At 39.1% G+C, this 18,508-nt stretch overlaps 1 protein-coding gene across 1 annotated transcript in view; it reads right to left on the bottom strand.

Moving 5' to 3' along the window:
- The window catches only part of PSMD1 (proteasome 26S subunit, non-ATPase 1), a 94,610-nt gene extending 76,763 nt beyond the window's left edge, over positions 1-17,847 (bottom strand). Inside the window, exons 1-7 of the mRNA XM_027048041.2 lie at positions 17,665-17,847; positions 13,303-13,346; positions 12,606-12,679; positions 12,258-12,427; positions 10,073-10,278; positions 7,341-7,484; positions 4,124-4,350 (exon numbers count right to left, since the gene is read on the bottom strand). Coding sequence (XP_026903842.1) covers positions 4,124-4,350; positions 7,341-7,484; positions 10,073-10,278; positions 12,258-12,427; positions 12,606-12,679; positions 13,303-13,346; positions 17,665-17,680 — 881 coding nt within the window. The 5' untranslated portion in view covers positions 17,681-17,847. The remainder of the gene's footprint in view (positions 1-4,123; positions 4,351-7,340; positions 7,485-10,072; positions 10,279-12,257; positions 12,428-12,605; positions 12,680-13,302; positions 13,347-17,664) is intronic.
- Positions 17,848-18,508: the final 661 nt, after the last annotated feature.

Genomic DNA, 18,508 nt, shown 5'->3' with positions numbered 1-18,508 from the left:
GGTTTTGGCTCAGGTTACAACCTCACAGTTTGTGAGTTTGAGACCCGCATCAGGCTCTGCACTGGCAGGGAGGAGCCTGGTTGGGATCCCCTCCCTCCCTCCCTCCCTCTCTCTCTACTTCTCCTTCCTCAATGCTGTGTCTGTCTCTCTAGAAAGAAATAAACTTAAAAAAAAAAAAAAAAGCAAGAAAGAGAGTTAAGAGATCTCAAGTTGTAAGATACCATTTTAAAACTCAGTAACACAACAGAAGAGGGAATTCTAGAGAGCAGTAAAATTAGAAAAACTATCCTAAATAAGCCTCCTTTGCAAAAATTTAGGAAAACTAATTTCAGTAAAGACAGGCTACTGACAAGGATCAAAGTTAAAGCCCATATAATATTAAAAGAAAAAAATTATTTCAAAAGAGGTAAAAGACATTAATAAAATTATACAAGATATAAAAGAATAAAACATACCAGAATGAGATAATTCAGAAATGAAATTATAAAACTGGGGGGAAATTATAAATGAAGGAAGCAAAATAATAATTTCAGAAAATTAATTCAGAGGAAACATAAGACCAGATAAACACAAATCAAATAAAGGAGAAGGTATGAAAGAAAAAATTTAAATTAACAAGAAATAAAACAAATGCCATTCCCCTAAGATCAGGAATGAAGGATGTTCACTCTTATGTCTACCCAGTAACATTGGAAATCCTAGCCAATGCAGAAAAACAAGGGTGGAAAAGTCATGAAAATTATAAAGGAAGAAGTAAAATCGTTTCTATTAAGGTAACAGGATCCCTATGTACAAAAGTCTATAGAAGGATCTATAAAAAAAAATTACTAGACCTAATAAGTGATTTAAGCAAGGTTGTGGGATTCACATTAATATAAAAAAATCAACTGTATTTCTACATATCAGTAACAAACAAATAGAAATTGAAATTTAACATACCACTTACAATAGCATCAAAAAACATACTTAGGAATTAATTTAAGACGTACAAAATCTCTGAACTAAAATCTATAAAATGCTGCTGAGAAAATTTAAAGAAAACCTAAATAAATTAAGAACAAAACTATGCTTATGGATTGTAAGACCCAATATTGTGAGGGTCTCAATTTGTTCCAAATTGAAGAGATTCGACACAATCCCAACCAGAATCCCCTCAGGCTTACAGAAATGCAAGAGACCCAAAACAATCTTGGTGGTGAGGACAGAAGGGAGGTCATAACTGTATGTCTTCCACTGACCTGATTTCAAGACTATAAGCTTTAGTAATAAAGACACTGTTTCCTTATACTGGTATAAGGAAAGACAAATAAATGGAAAAGAATAGAGAAATCGATCCACATATCACATGTCCAAGGTTCCAAGGCAATTCCACAGGGAAAGGACAGTCTTTCAAACAAATGCTAATGGAATTACTAGACATCCATGTTTTTAAACAAACTCTTTATTCCTGACACCGTATTATAAACCTTAAACTATACAGTTTCTAGGAGTGTGGCAGAACAGCAGAATACCTTTGTAACTGTGAGACTGACAAAGAATTGCTTAGATTGGGATCCCAAAATGGAAAACAGGATTATAAAATATAAAAACTTTTGGGGTGCTTGGGTGGCTCAGTCAGTAAAGTGTCCAGCTCTTGATTTCGGCTCAGGTCATGATCTAACGGTTCATGAGATCGAGTGCCGTCTTGATAGTATTCTTTCTCTCCCTCTCCCCACTTATTTATTTAAGTAAACATTTTTTTTTAATTAAAAAAAATTTTTAATGTTTATTTTTGAGAGAGAGAAAGAGTGCAAGTGGAGGAGGGGCAGAGAGAGAGAGGGAGATGGAGACACAGAATCCCAAGCAGGCTCCAGGCTCTGTCAGCACAGAGCCCAACACGGAGCTCAAACTCATGAACTGTGAGATCATGACCTGAGCCGAAGTAGGACACTTAACCGACTGAGCCCCAAATAAATAAACATTTAAAAAAAATAAGTAAAAACTTGTGCTCATCAAAAAATACCACTAATAAAATGAAAAGATAAGCCAAAGACTGGGAGAAAATGTTCAAAACAATGTATCTGACAAATTACTTGTATAAAAATTAACAACAAAATATCACTTTATACCACTAAAATGAGTAATATTAAAGAGACTGATAACATCTGATGTTGGCAAACAAACAAATGGAATGCTAATACATTGCTGTTGGGAGGGTAAAATGGGCAACCATGTTGGAAAATATTTCGGCAGATTCTTACCAATTTAAACATATACCCTGTGACCCAGCTATTCTAATCCTAGGTATTTACCCAAGAGAAATGAAAATATTTGTCCACAAAAAGACTTGTATAGGAATGTTCTAGTAGCCTTGTTTTGAAACAACCCAAATGTCCATCAGTATAAGAATGAATAAACAAACTGTGGTATAGTCATACAATGAAATGCTGCTCAATGATAAAAAGAAATCAGTTACTATTTCATTCAAAAAACACAGATATATAGAACATGTTCAGTGAAAGAAGCAGAAACAAAAGAATACATGTTATATGAACCATTTATATGAAGTTTAAGAACTGGCAAAACTAATCTATTCTGACGGAAATCAAACCAGTGGTTGCCTCAGGGGCAGTGGGTTGACCTCGAAGGGCACAGGGCAAGTTTCTGGGATGATAATACAGATGATGGTTATATGGGTATTTACACTGTCAGAACTCATTGAACTGGATCATTAGGATATGTGTATTTAACAGTATTTAAATTATCATTCAATTAAAAGAAAGAATTGAAGGGGTGCCTGGCTGGTTCAGTCAGTTAAGTGTCTGACTCTTGATTTTGGCTTAGGTCATGATTTCACAGTTGGTTTGTGAGATGGGGTCCCAAGCTGGGCTCTGCACTGACAGCACGGAAGCTGTTTGGAATTCTCTATCTCCCTCGCTCTGCCCCTCCCACAGTTGCACATGTGCTCTCTCTCCCCAAATAAATATTTCCTTTTAAATAAAAGAAAGAGGGGCGCCTGGGTGGCTCAGTCGGTTAAGTGGCCGACTTCAGCTCAGGTCGTGATCTCGCGGTCCGTGAGTTGGAGCCCTGCGTCGGGCTCTGTGCTGACAGCTCAGAGCCTGGAGCCTGTTTCAGATTGTGTCTCCCTCTCTCTGACCCTCCCCTGTTCATGCTCTGTCTCTCCCTGTCTCAAAAATAAATAAAATGTTAAAAATAAATAAATAAATAAATAGAAAGAAAGAAAGAAAGAAAGAAAGAAAGAAAGAAAGAAAGAAAGAAAGAAAGAAATGAAGAGCTGAAAAGGATTCAAAAGAAATGAGAAATACAGAAGATGGGCAAAGAAAATCCAACTTACATATTAACGATAAGCCCCAAATAAAGAAAAATAAAGGGCAGAAAACAAATACTAAAAACTAAAATTCAAGAAAACCTTACTGAAGCAGGACTATTTCTAGTGTTTTTGAGTAATAGTAAAAAGGCCACTGAGATCGGAGGGCAGTAAGTAAGGAAGAAAGCAGCAAGAGATGAGTTGAGGGGTATGGAGACGGATCATGTATAACCTTGAAGGCCATGTTCAAGACTTAGAATTTTATATGAAATGTGTTCGCCAAGTATTGGAGATTCAAAGAGTTGTGACATTTGTTTCAGAAAAATAACTCTCACTGCTGTGTGAACTTTAAAAGGAAAAAAGGAGGCATAAGAAAAACATTTAAACATTTTAAATAAGTGGTCTAAATGCATAAAAAAATACAGTAAAATAAAATCTAACATTGCATCAGCCTAAGATAAATGTATATTTAGTTCTAATAAAAGCACAAAAAGCTGGAAATGTTTACTTTCCAAATACTAAAATCTAGCCCACCTAACCTGAGATTTTTAATTTACTTGGTTAGATAGCACACATGCAATTAGCCCTCCCCGTCAGTCACTTCCATTTCTTTCCAGAAGAGTTCCCAGTTTTGATTTTCCTTAATGTACCCAGCACAGTGCAAAACAGAGCAATACCCTTAATAAGACTTTACAATCTATGAAAGCTAATTCTGAAAATAATTCTTAGACTACACAGTCGATGAATATTCCACCTATTCTCAAAATGAAATAAAGGCTGTCCAATTAGTTCTGATGCAGAAAAAGATACTTATACCTGTCTTTCTCTGATCCTGGGACAGTACCCGTATTGGTGGATCCAGGCACAGAAGCAATAGGGGTGCCAACAGTTCGAAGATTCTGGATTACAGATGACAAAAACTGCTGGCTAGCACTTTCATACAAATCAAAACAAATCTGATAAGCCATCAGGAGGTTGTCTTCCTTGACCAGTTTTTCTAAGATATCACTCACGGCCTGAGGATCATCTAAGAAAATTAAGCACTGAAATGCAGATAAAAAACAATTACATAATAATCGAAAACTGTGTATACAAGATACTTAGAGACTGACGAACAGTTGATAATAATACAGGAAACCTGAAAATATAAGCACAGGCAAACTGGGGCAGATAAATTGTTCCAGCACTCCATTTCTTTTTTTCTTTTTTTAAATTAATTTTTAATTTTAATTCCAGTGTTAGCACTCTATTTCTGATCCTGGCACTAGACAAATTTTTCCTGAAAACGGCATCTGCTTTCTGTAAGAAAACCCATACAGATCATACTCACAGCTCCTAATTACTGTGTCTGGCAATTAGCAGTACTTAATGACTGATAGGTAAATGAATCTTGGATTCTTCAAATCTTATCTGTATATTATTGTCAAGTGCTCCTTAATTTGAATTTTCTGCTTAACCATAAATTGTAGGAGTCATTGATTCATTTAACACATGTTGTATAGTGCTGGGCCAGAACAAGGGGCACTGAAATGACCATTTTGAAGTATTTCTCTTATCACCCTTACAATCTGTCATGTTTTAACAAAATTATCTAATAAATTTAGGATTTTTTTAAGAATTCAATTAAAATTTTCTTGTTCCCTTAAAGTAGCAAATAACTAATTTCAAAATGGACACATTAACCAAACTTATTACAAATTAAGAATGAAAATAATGGAGGAGCACCTGGGTGGCTCAGTCAGTTAAGCATCCAACTCTAGAGCTCAGCCCAGGTCTTGATCTCAGGGTCCTGAGTTCGAGCCCGTGTTGGGCTCAGCACTGGGCGTGGAGCCTACTTAAAAAAAGAATAGGAAATAATGGGGCTCCTGGGTGGCTCAGTCAGTTAAGCATCTGACTTTGGCTCAGGTCATGATCTCACGGTTCTTGAGTTCAGGCCCAGTGTCGGGCTCTGTGATGACAGCTGGGAGCCTGGAGCCTGGAGCCTGCTTTGGATTCTACGTCTTCCTCTCTATTTGTTCCTCCCAAGCTTGCGCTCTGTCCCTCTTCCTCTCTCTTTCAAAAATAAACATTTAAAAAAAAATTTAAAAAGAATAGGAAATAATGGAAATAAGATAAATAAAATAAATAGGGAAATGGTTAAGTAAGGCAAAGTACATCCACTAAATGCCTACTGCACATTCAAGAAAGTTGGAACAAGAGTTTGTGAAGACTTAAATATGGAAAAATGTTAAAACTGAAGGATTTATATAACCGATAACTGTTTGCCTCCAGAGAAGGAACTTAGGAGCCAAAGGAAAGGAGTGGGAAGACTTCTCCCTGTATACCCTTTGGTTCTTTTTTTTTAATGCTTATTTATTTTTGAGCCAATGCGAGAGACAGAGTGCAAGCAGCAGAAGGGCAGACAGAAGGAGACACAGAATCCGAAGCGGGCTCCAGGCTCTGAGCTGTCAGCGCAGAGCCCGACGTGGGGCTCAAACTCATGAACCGTGAGATCATGACCTGAGCTGAAGTCAGACGCTTAACCATCTGAGCCACTCAGGCACCCCACCCTTTGGTTCTTTTTAAATTTTGAATCGCATGAATGTATTATTACCTGTTCAAAAAAAATTTATTTTTGAAATGTAAAATAAAGTTTTAAAAAACCTTGAAAGGACAAAAAATAAAACAACTACAAAGAAATGAAATTGCCTCTGAGGAATAAAACTGAAATACACAGGTGAGCATAAGACTATTGTTTCTCATGTACGTTTTAAAACACAATTATTTAAAAAACAAACACAAACAAACAAAACCTATTAAAAACTACTTAGAGACAAACAAAACTCCAAAAAGCTATACAGGGAAAACTGAAAGGAAATACACTTAAATGTTGCCATTGGGTGATGTATATGATTTTTCTTCCAGCCTTTTCTGTGTTTCAAACTTGCTTCAAAAAGCATTTAAAAAAGGATACATTACTCTAAATTTTAAAAACATATAGATGATGAAATTATATGAGAACACATTATAGTGACAAAGTAACAAAATCTGTGATGAAATGCTATGCTCTAAGCAGAATACAAAAATTGATACAGTATGACAATTGTTAAAAAAGCAAACTCATGCGCTTCCAGTCAATAAAATACAGCCATTTAAAAGAAATGTGCTAATGAGTGAAAGAAAAACATCTATGCATTATCTTTGAGAAAAGGCCCAGGGAAAGGGAAAGATACACTTTTCATTTTCTGGGCCATCTGAATTTTTTAAAAATGTGCAAGCAAATTCATACATGAAGAGGGGAGCCTGGCTGGCTCAGTCAGGGAAGTGTGCAGTTCTTGATCTCGGGATTATGAGTTTGAGCGCACACTGGATGCAGAGATTACTTGAAAATAAAATCCTTTAAAAATTTTCAAACATAAAAAGAGATAAAATATACCCAAATGTGTTGGTTGTGTTTGGGTAATAAAACCAGAGATCATTTACCTGAAATTCTTTTTAGAATGACACAACAAAGGTAGTGTTTTTATCTTTTCTTCTATCTTTCATTTTTTTTAACCTAGTTTTCAAATTTTCCATAAATGTTTGGAATACTTTCAAAATGAAAAAGAATACAGGGGTGCCTGGGTGGCTCAGTCGGTTAAACATCCATCTCGACTTCGGCTCAGGTCATGATCTCACAATTCTGCACTATCTGCACAGAGCCTGCTTGGGATTCTCTTTCCTCCTTTCTCTGTCCCTCCCCTGCCCGCGCACACACATGCTCTGTTTCTCAAAATAAATAAACATTAAAAACAAAAAAAGAATACATGGGATGCGTTGTAACAAAAGTTTTTTAGTTTTTTAACATTCAGTTTCTTATCAGTAAAAAGGAATATAAGCATATACCTTATCTTCACAGAGCTGTTGTGAAAATCAACTCAGATACATGTATGAAACCATTACAGTAATATAAAGTAATGTAATGTGGTAAGGTCTAGCCCACCAATGCAGCATAAAGTAGTGTGACATAAGGTAAGGTAACATAAAGTAATACAACGTAATGTAATGTAAGTACCTGACAAACATTGATGAAATCGGGTTTCTCCAAATTCATGTAGATTTTCACTAGAACCCTTAGTACCTTATTCCGAAACTGTTTATTCTGCATTAAAGACATGCAGAGCTTGAGGCTATAGGCTAGCATTCCTGGGACATCATTCTGAAAGAGATCATTTAAAGATATATCATTATCTGGTTACTGAAGTATTATGTTTATTTAGAAATCAAATTATTTTAATCTACATACTTTAGTTATTTTAAGCAACGAAAGATTTATTTGCTACTTAAACAGCAAAACTTAAAAACAACCATTTTAAGCGGATGCCTGGATGGCTCAGTTAGAAAAGCATGCAACTCTCAGGGGCGCGTGGGTGGCTCAGTCGGTTGAGTGTCTGACTTCGGCTCAGGTCATGATCTCGCGGTCTGTGAGTTCAAGCCCCGCATCGGGCTCTGTGCTGACTGCTCAGAGCCTGGAGCCTGTTTTGGATTCTGTGTCTCCCTCTCTCTGACCCTCCCTGTTCATGTTCTGTCTCTCTCTGTCTCAAAAATAAACATTAAAAAAAAAAAATTATTCAGTTAAAAAAAAAAAAAGAAAAGCATGCAACTCTCGATCTCAGAGTCATGAGTTTGAGCCCCATGTTGGGTAGAGAGATTAAATAAATAAAACTGAAACAAAATAACTGTTTTTAGGGGTGCCTGGGTGTTTCAGCCAATTAAGTATCCAACTCTTGATTTCAGCTCAGGTCATGATCTCACGGTTCATGGGATCAAGCCTGCAACAGGCTCTATGCTGATAGCATGGAGCCTGCTTGGGATTCTCTCTCCCCCTGCCCCTCCCCCAAGCTCTCTCACACATGTATGCATGCACTCTCTCTCAAAATAAACTTTACAAAAGTTTAAAAAATTAAAAAGTAACCATTCTAAATAAAAATCCTTAAAAGGGGCGCCTGGGTGGCTCAGTCGGTTGAGTGTCTGACTTCAGCTCTGGTTGCGATCTCACGGATAGTCAGTTTGAGCTCCATGTCAGGCTCTCTGCTGTTGGCACAGAGCCGATTTCAGATCCTCTATCCCCTTCTCTCTCTGCCCCTCCCCGGCTCTCTCTCAAAAATAAACATTTAAAAAATAAAAAAATAAAAATATCAGAGCTATATCATAAGTAGTAAAAGCAGGCACTGTTTCATAAAACCTAAGTTATATCCATATGTATACGTGCACTGGGATGCAAAATAAGATGCATTTCTTACTGAGCTTTGTTCTTGATTTGAACATGTCACCCCTTGACTTTAAATTTTTACTTGTTCAACTGCCTATTCCCCTAATGGTTTGTTCCATCTGGTCAGAAACTCTGTTGGTCTTATTTGCCACTGCATCTCCAAAGCCTAGAATAGTTGTCTGACATACAGGAGTCAGTCAAAAAATATTTGTTGAGTGAATGAAAACAAATTCTGTTCACATGAAGACAAGGAGAAGCTACAACTGCACAAAAATGAAACAGTATAAAACAAGGTCCAATTCTTTTTTTTTTTTTTTTTTGGATTTACTTTGATGGATGCAAACTTTTTATTTTATTTATTTATTTATTTATTTATTTATTTATTTATTTATTTATTTTTAATATATGAAATTTATTGTCAAATTGGTTTCCATACAACACCCAGTGCTCATCCCAAATGTGCCCTCCTCAATACCCATCACCCACCCTCCCCTCCCTCCCACCCCCCATCAACCCTCAGTTTGTTCTCAGTTTTTAACAGTCTCAAACAAGGCCCAATTCTATCACACAAGGTTGCTCATTCATTTACTCGTTTAAACAAATCCTATCACACTGCTGCTAAACACTGCCTCTGGCTTTGGAGACACAGTGGTGAATAAGGCACAAAGTACCTGTCCTTATGGAAGTTATAATCTAGTGGTGAAGACAGATGTTAACTACCAAGTAACACAATGAGTTAATTACTTTAATAGTAAACCCTATGAAAAAAAAAACACAAGGCTCCAAGAGATTAATAAAAGAATTGGAGCTAGTCTGCAGTAGGGGTTGAGGAGGTATGGGTGCTGGGAATCGATGGATCTGTAAAATAGTGACAGTTGAGCTAAACTCTGTATCTTGTACAGGAATAAAACAGGTAAAGAAAGGAAGGAACATTTTTGGCAGAAGCAGTATTTCTGGTAAGGAGAATGGGGCAGGGTACATCTAGGAACTGAATTGAGGTTAAACTGGCTGGAGAACAGAGCCAGCTTATGGAGACAGGTGGTTAGGCAGGCCAAGTGGGCATAAAAATCAATGCCCACTTAACTCAGTCTTATACCTTCCTGACCACTTCCTTACACTAACTTACTACAAATGTTATAATTACTGCAAAACACCCTCAAACAAGAATCTAGTCTGTAGTATTTAACCATAATAATATAATTACTGCAAAACACCCTCAAACAAGAATCTAGTGTGTAGTTTTAACCACAATGTAGTTTTAACCACATTTATTATTATGTGATATGGATGTGATACGAATTATGTGATACGAATTATGTGATACGAATGTGACAGGATAAAAGCAGGGATTTGATGACCACAAAACCTAGCCAAAGTTCATATATATATACATGAAAATAAAACATTTGGTTAAAAAGCATCTTATTATTTCTAAACTAGATTTTCTTTTCACTACCCTTGAGGTTTTAGTTTTAACAACTTGCTTTGCTGATTCCCCATTAATAACAGTCTCTAAAATCACATCATCTACCTACCGACTCCAGTATAGTCTTCTCAAAGACGTCCAGTCTTCGTGTCTCCAGAGCAATGCCAATAGCTTGCTTATACTTGTGATCATCTAGACATCGCTGGAACATTTTATTTACAATTCCTTCTAATCTCTGGTCAATTGGTTTTTTTTCTCCTTCTGGCAAATCTGCATTTTCCACACATTGTTTGGTGTAGTGATCAATGCATTTTGCTATGAAGAAAATAAAATAACGAATCACCTTATAAACAGGACTGAACTACTAGAAAAGAGAAATGCCTACATTTATAATCATAAAAACTCATGGGATAACTATAGAGTAATAAGCAATTTTCAAAATTTATGGGATAACTATAGAGTAATAAGCAAATTTCAAAAATTTTAAATTCTAGAAGTTATATATTCAAATTAATATTGTTCCCTTCAAAAGTTATACTGGAAGGCTTACACACTAATTCCAGTAAGGCTGATGTCATTCACTATATTACTACTTTGTTACTATATTTTAACCAAAATTATACTCTTCAACTTCACTGTGCTGCTTATTAGACAGAATTGGCTACAAGTGCTCTTTCACTTTCAAAAACAAATATTTGCTATCATTGAGGATATTAAAAAAGACCTACTGTAACAATTATCACAGAGCAATAAATTATTAGACTTCTTCATGTTAGTAAAGCAGTAGAAACCATGTCTAAATCATCTCTTTAAAATAATGGCAGGGGCGCCTGGGTGGTTCAGTAGGTTAAGCATCTGACTCTTGCTTGTGGCTCAGGTCATGATCTCACGGTTTGTGAACTGGAGCCCCATGTTGGGTTCTGCACTGGCAGGGTGAAGCCTGCTTGGGATTCTCTCTCCCTCTCTCTCTGCCCCTCCTCTACTCTCGCTTTCTCTCAAAATAAATAAAACTTAAAAACATGAACGCAGAATTCTAGTTACAACATCAGAGACGTTTGAAAGTATCCCTTTGGACCACCTTGTGCAGCACTTCCCAATTTCTGAGAAAGAATACCAAATCTCTCCTTTTAAGGGTTCAGGTGAATAATGCAGATCTCTTCTAAATCAGCAATTCAAAAAAAAACCTACACCGCACACTCCTGAGAAAACACACCCTTGGGCTCTCTCTATAACTATGACTGAAAACTTGATATTCCTACACTTGCCTGGAGAGTATGCAGTCCTTTTTCCATCTATTAGATCAGTTTCCAATCGCTTTTTTAAAGTGACACATCTTTGAACAAAACCTTACATAGTTATAATTCAATTTACAAGATAGAGAGCCTAAAGCCTTGCCAGTATCCTGCCCCCCACTTCAAAAATAAAGAAACAAATTAGAAAATGATGGTTTCTAGTAGAAACAGTATGGACTCTGAAGTGAGTAAGCCTCAGTTTTAAATTCTGACCCTCCTATTTAATAGCCCTGTGTCTTTATCATCTCGAAACCTGAGTTATAGCGCCTTCCTCACAGGGGAGCTGTGGAATAAACCACACCATGCAGAATGAGTGGCACAGTGCCTAGCACAATGAAGGCAGTCAATAATGGTTTCTGGTATTAGAAACAACTCTATAAATTGCTGTCATTTAATTTGTCACTCATAATAATGACTGAACTTTTTCATGCTACAGAATGCTCACTGGAGTAGCAATAACCATAATGTAAGATAACTATCTTTGTGTTGATTAGGCAGTTTCTGAATAATTTATCAGATTAATTCTTAAAATGTTTTGTGAGGTAGGCATCTTCATTATTACTGTTACTAATGTTACTGCTCATTATGTCAAAAGATAATAAAGCACAAAACTGGAAGGCAGATCTAAAAACTCAGCTTACATAAAATTATAAGATTATAAACTTCCAATTAAAATCAAATTTGGCAGGGTGCCTAGGTGGCTCAGTCAGTTAAGCATCCAACTCCTGGTTGTGGCTCAGGTCACAATCTGACAGTCTGTGAGATCAAGCCCTGCACAGAGCCTGCTTGGGATTCTCTCTTCCCCTCTGTCTCTCTGCCACTCCCCTGCCCTTGCTCTCCTTCTCTCTCAAAAACTAAATAAATAAACTTAAAAAAAAAAAAAAAAGATTAAGAATTAAATTTGGCAAGAGCAAGAAGTAATCGGAAAAAAAAAAATGTTATGTGCACTACGGCAAGAGAGAAGCCAACAAGATAAAGCCTTACCAGATGGAGAATAATTACCTATAATAGTCTCCACGTATTCAGAGTTATCATTGACATTGAAGAGGTCACCGGCTCCAAGTGCATAATTCAGAGATTCCTCAAAAGCCCCAAGGTGATAAAATACTTTAGATGCCACTAAGGCTGCAAACTGCCGACTCCGGAAACCTTCATCTTCATACAAAACTTCTCTGAAAGAAATTTGGAAGTATGGGCAATCTTAAACTGTGGTTCTTCTCAAAAATCCCAAATCTAAATATGTTTAGTAGCAGCAAATTTCTAAAGGAATCAATAAGCCATATGATCCACATCCACAGAGATTAGTTGATCTACTTGAATCCAGTTTATAGAAATAAAATAATTTCTTACATTTTATCTACAGACTCAGAAATTTCTGCCCAGAAATCATTGACAACTGCATTCAATTTGTGTAGTGCAAATTCCTGTAGAAGATAAAACCAAAATTCAATTTTGAGAGAGACTTACAATTACATTTTCTTAAAAAAAAAAAAAATGTTTCCAATAAATCAGTGGCCAGATTCTCAGTCACATTTACTAAAATTTTTACTATGACAAACACAAAAATTAACTGACTTATGTTGTCTCTTAGGTCTACACATTTCCTTGGTTTTTAATCATAAAACATCAGACTAGCCATAGGTCATTCCTTACAAAGTTGGAATACAAAGTATATACAAAGTTGACTATAACTCTGGACATAAATGAATTCAGGTGTGTAGAGCCTCTTAACATACATTCCAAATTTCAATCAAATAAAAATAATTTAAAAATATGTGACACACGAGAATCAATTTTTTGTGCTTTCCTTTGATAAAGAAACAAGGGTGAAGGGAGTGTTCTGGTGGCATATTGAGAATTATTTACCTTAGCTTTGTTAAATGAACAACTGCTATTGCCAAAATACTGTCCTTTGGGGCTAGATTTGAATGGGTATAGACTGGGTAAGATGGCTATTTTAAATGATGGAAAATACACAAATATCACTATAGCCAAAGAGTTTCACAGCACTCCTATTAACCCCAGTTAATTTTTCTTCACCTCATACCTTAAGCTGTGGTTCTTCCTCATCCAGAAGAGAAATAATTCCAGCTATAAAACAAAAGGTTTATCGTGATAATGAAGTATATGCGAAGAAAGAAGCTACTGCTTATTAAAAAATATATCACAGTTGGAAAAAATAAGTATTTTTTGAGGAGTGACTTCACTACAATAATTATTTTTCTTTATATCTATAAATGCGTATATTTTGAAGTTTAAGAATTATGTTATCAAATCCTTATGATACCATGACACCACATATATCACATTATTTGCCAAATTCAATAGTTTTCTAAGTGTAGTCCTTGCATCCACAGCATTAGCATTACCTGGGAACTTGTTAAAAATGCAATTCTTGGCCTCATTCCAGATCTACTAAATCAGAAAATGTGGGGGTGGGGTCCAGTTACAGGGCAACAAGTTTTCCTTGGGATACAGATAATACAGTTTGATAATCACTGGCCTAGTTACTGATCAAGGGGAAACCTTCCCAGACAATTTGTTTGAGAACAAATTTATTCACACAAAATAAACCAACAGTTATAAAATTATTTACCAAAAAAAAAAAAAAAAAAAGAGAGTAATCAACTCAACAGGGTAAAATACATCAATTATTTCAAGGCACCTCCTTGTTATCACAAGTAACCTAGAAGTTATGTGAAATGATGAGCAATTTGACTTGTTCTGAATTCTAAGTACCCAAGCACAGTGTTCCTCCTGTGACCCTGAAGTGTTAACATGAACACTGGAGAGTAAAGGAAACAACTAACCTCTCCAAAAGAATACACCTTGAAATACAGTCAAAGGGATTATTAGAAAAAATATATGGGAAATTACTCTCCTTAGACCACAAAGAAACTGTCTCTCAGATACAGGTTTTCCATGTAGGTCTTAAAATCATTCTGGAACACTGAGTTCAAACTGTGAGTTGATTAAAGTTGATCAAGACAACTTTACTTAGGAGATGTCGCCATTTTTAATTGGTGTCAGTCTGCCAAATAACTCCAGCAGTCTTTAGACAGCCATACAGGAAAGGATACAAAATATAGCCAACAAAATCACACCATGGTGCTGGCTAGGTCATAATGCTACTCTAAAAGCAAAAAGCAAATAGAAAGAACTTCTTGGTACTCTAGTTTGGTAGGACAAGTCCAGAACAGAGAGGCTAAACTGACAGAGTGGAGAGAAAACAAATTAAAAAACGTAATGGGTGGGATTTTAAACTAGTGACGTGGGTAGCTGATAGACAAGAATGCTTTAAATGTGGAACAGATCATGAACAACCGAACACTTCATCAACGTACTACAAATGCTACCCATTGCCCATCATCAATGATGTGTCTGAACTGCTTTTACCAAAAGAGATAATGAATTTTTTACACTCTCCTATTTGGTTTCACTTATGACTAGCTTGTTACATAGTTATCCTGGCTTGGAAATACAGCCTTTGTTCATGGAACACAACTAAATCAGATACTCTACACTCCATACACAAATCTTTGTCATCTTAAAAACAAAACAGAACGCTCCTTTGGACAGGGGAGGGGAGATACACAAGGCATGTGAAAAGTTTAGCATGCTAGAAAAATCTCTCCTGCCCTAATAAAAAGTAAGCAGATACTATGTAACTTATCCAATCAGTTTATAGAAAACTTTGGATGTGATTTATAAATAGTGACGTATGTTCCAGTGGAAACAGCTTAAAAGTTGAAAGTGGCTGTCTCCAGGGATTAAGAAGAGGAAAGAGGAGTGGGAGGCTACTCTTTTAAAGCTTTGTAGCATAATTTCTCTTTCTGTGCCTATATTATGTTAAAAAAAAAAACAAAACAATCAATTTTCCATCTCTCTCCTGTAACCACCTATCTTTCTATCTCTCCACTGCCTTTCTCTGCCAAATGGTTTGAAAAATGTAACAATCCACATTCACCTCTTATTCATCACTGTGTTCTTCGTGCCTAGCAAGTGAGTAGAGAAATAAACAAATGAACGGATGAATCCCCACCAGAACCATGAAGCTAGCCTGTTTAGCACCTGGGACAGATCCTAAGCCACTGTGAGCCAAAGGACAGGAAATAAGGTGACAAAAGGTTTGGAGCAGAAGCTAAGTAATTCAGTAAACATAACAAATGATAGTAACAAATACACACTCACCACAAATATAGCACATCACCACAGTCTCAGAGTAGGACCTCAAAGGCCTTTATTCTTACCACCAAAAGGCTTAAATTCTTCCCATTATATTCCCACCAAGCGCTTTTTCAGCCTCCAAAACACTTTAGGGATTGATTTATTGATTTGATTAGCTGACTAATGATTTCTTCATTCAAGACATACTTGTGAACTTCTGCCATCTGCCTGACGGTGCTCGAAGAATTATGAAAACGACAAGTCTGTCGTCCAAAATTGTACCAGAGAGAAAGCTATCAGGCAAGTAAACAAAGTAATCACAGGACTGCGATGAAGGGAGGGGACAGCCAAGGTGAAGAGAGGCAGGCAGCACGTTTTAACAGAATGATCAGGAAAGACTAACATTCGAACCGAGACTAAAGACGGAGAAGTTAAGGGAAAACTCGAGGAAAAAGAGTCTAAAAAGAGGGAAGGGTCCTCAGGTAGGAGAGAAACTGACATACTCAAGGAACAGAAAGGCCGGTAAGATTCGGATGCAGTGAGTGGTGTAGGACAAGGCAGGTATCCAGCCAGGTAAGTCTTGGGTTACAAGACTGGATCTGGTTCTAAACACAGTGGAAATCACTGGAGATTTAAAGCCAGAAAGATGATATTGTGTGATTAAAGTTTGAAAAAACAGGGGCGCCTGGGTGGCGCAGTCGGTTAAGCGTCCGACTTCCGCCAGGTCACGATCTCGCGGTCCGGGAGTTCGAGCCCCGCGTCGGGCTCTGGGCTGACGGCTCAGAGCCCGGAGCCTGCTTCCGATTCTGTGTCTCCCTCTCTCTCTGCCCCTCCCCCGCTCGTGCTCTGTCTCTCTCTGTCCCAAAAATATATAAACGTTAAAAAAAAAAAAATTTAAAGTTTGAAAAAAAATACGCTGACTACGACAAGGAGAATGGAATGTATGCAGGTAACAGTGGAAAAACCTAATCTTCAGGCTGTTACGGTAACCCAGGCAAAAGAAAAGGCGGTCTCCGGCAAAGAAGCAGTGGTAGTGGACGGATGTGAAGTAGAACGAGGCCTACGTTTACAAATGGCAACAGACTTCATGCTGATTGTACCTTTAGAGAGCCGGGACTGGAAAAACTCTTCCCTATTCAACTCAAATTCATCTCATTTGTATTCTTTGGGGGCAAAAGTCTGATTCCAGGTGCAGGTGACGGCTCTTGAAGTCTTTGAGAGTAGCTATTACGTCCCTGGGGTCTCCACCAACTTCTTTAAGCAATCCTCACAAATGCATGGTTTTGAGCTCCTTACAAGTTATTCTGATCACCAGCCTAGCTCACAACAAAATGCTTGAGGGACAAGCATAAATAAAACAGGAGGAGAAAAGGGTGTGTAAGCAGGCAAGCAAACAAGGAAGAAAGAAAGAGAAAGAAAGAAATGAGAAAAGAAAAGAAAGAGAGAGAAAGAAAGAAAGAGACATCAAGGCTGTGGGCAGCTACACGCAAATCAATTTGTAGCAGGGGGCTCAAAAAATCGCCGCCAGACCTGTACAGCTTATCGCATGTCAAATGTCATTACCCGAATCTACATCTACAACGTTAAGCGTATGAAGCCTGCTCCGCACACCCGCGAATTCTTTGCTCAATGCAGAATGTTTACTGAGCACCTCGCCTCCAAACCACACAATGATTCGCAGCGTAATGCTGTCTCCGGGTGTTGTCTTCACCGCACACAAAAGTTGTCTGGGCGTTTTAACTGAATCCTCTTGGAATAGGCCCAGAAACCGCCCGCCTCAATATAATTATCAGGAGGATGGGGCCAGAGCACTGGCAGGGAGGCCGCCTTACCGGCCGACCGCACAGGGGGACCGGCCCATCCTAAGCACCTGCGAGGAAGCCCTGGGATGGAGGAGACGGCCCCACACGGCCGACTTCGGGAGGCGCAGAACTTAGAACCTCCACCGCCCCGGGGCCGGAGAAGGGCCCAGGTAGCTCCTCGGGACCGGGCACGGGGGTGTGACTGGGGAGGGATGCCCAGGCGGTCGAGCCGGCGCGATTCCCCCGAGCCCGAGGGGGACGCGGGGCCCTCAGAGAGGCCGGACCGGACTGCCAGCCCCCGGCCCGGGGGCTGGGCCGTGGGCAGCGAGGGGCCGCGCGGGCCGGCGCTCCGCCGGGAGGTGCCCAGTCACCGGCCCTGACTCAGCTAAAAGCCGGCGTGGCGGCTCCTCCCTTTCGGCGCCGGCTGCGGTCGCACTCACCAGCTGAGGTGATCATGGCTGCGTCCCGCACAGGCCTGCCCGCTCGCTCGCCGTCCCGGCCGCGCCGTGTATCTGTCAGCTCCGGGCCCGTCCACTCCGCCGCGCCTGCTCGCTCTCCCGGTGCGCTGCTCAGTCAGTAGCCTCCTCAGGCCGCCGGCTCGCTTCTCTTCCAGGACCCCGCCCGCTCCGGGGCTGCCCGCCTCCCCGCCTGCTGCTCGGCGCGAATTCTCCCCCGGCCTGCAATTCTCTGCGCCCCGACCGCCGCCCTGGCCCCTCGCTGAAGGGTGCAGGAGAGCTCCATGTTTTTCTTCAACCCTCCTCGAGGTTCGGCGCTCCCGCTGGGGCGCGGACACCACTGCGCACCTGCGATCAGGCTTCAGAATGGCCACCCCCAGAAAGAGGACCCCATCATCACCCGCCATTGCTCAGAGAAAGGGTGTTGCGGGCAGGTGCTCGCGGAGCTCGCAGCGCCACCTGCCTCCTGGGCGGTCTCTCTGCAGCATCCACCTCAGCCAAACCTTTGGCATCAGGGCAAAGAGCGTTTTCTTAGAGAAATGAGTTTCAAAAGTTTTTATTTTTTTGTTAAAAAACACTTTCTAATGTTTATTTATTTTTGAGAGAGGGAGAGAGAGAGACAAAGTGCAAGTGGGGTGGGGGCAGAGAGAGAAGGAGACACAGAATCCGAAGCCGGCTCCAGGCTCTGAGCTGTCAGAGCCTGTCGTGGGGCTCAAACTCACCAACCGTGAGCCGGGGTCGGATGCTTGCTTAACCGACTGAGCCACCGAGGCGCCCCGAGTCTCAAAAGTTGTTAAAAAGCAGAACCCGTCTTCTAAAGAAATCCTCA

Source organism: Acinonyx jubatus, chromosome C1 (genome assembly GCF_027475565.1).
Source record: "Acinonyx jubatus isolate Ajub_Pintada_27869175 chromosome C1, VMU_Ajub_asm_v1.0, whole genome shotgun sequence".
NCBI classification, from domain to species: domain Eukaryota; kingdom Metazoa; phylum Chordata; class Mammalia; order Carnivora; family Felidae; genus Acinonyx; species Acinonyx jubatus.
The sequence above is the reverse complement of the archived record's forward strand: the minus strand, read 5'-3'. Positions and strand labels throughout refer to the sequence as shown.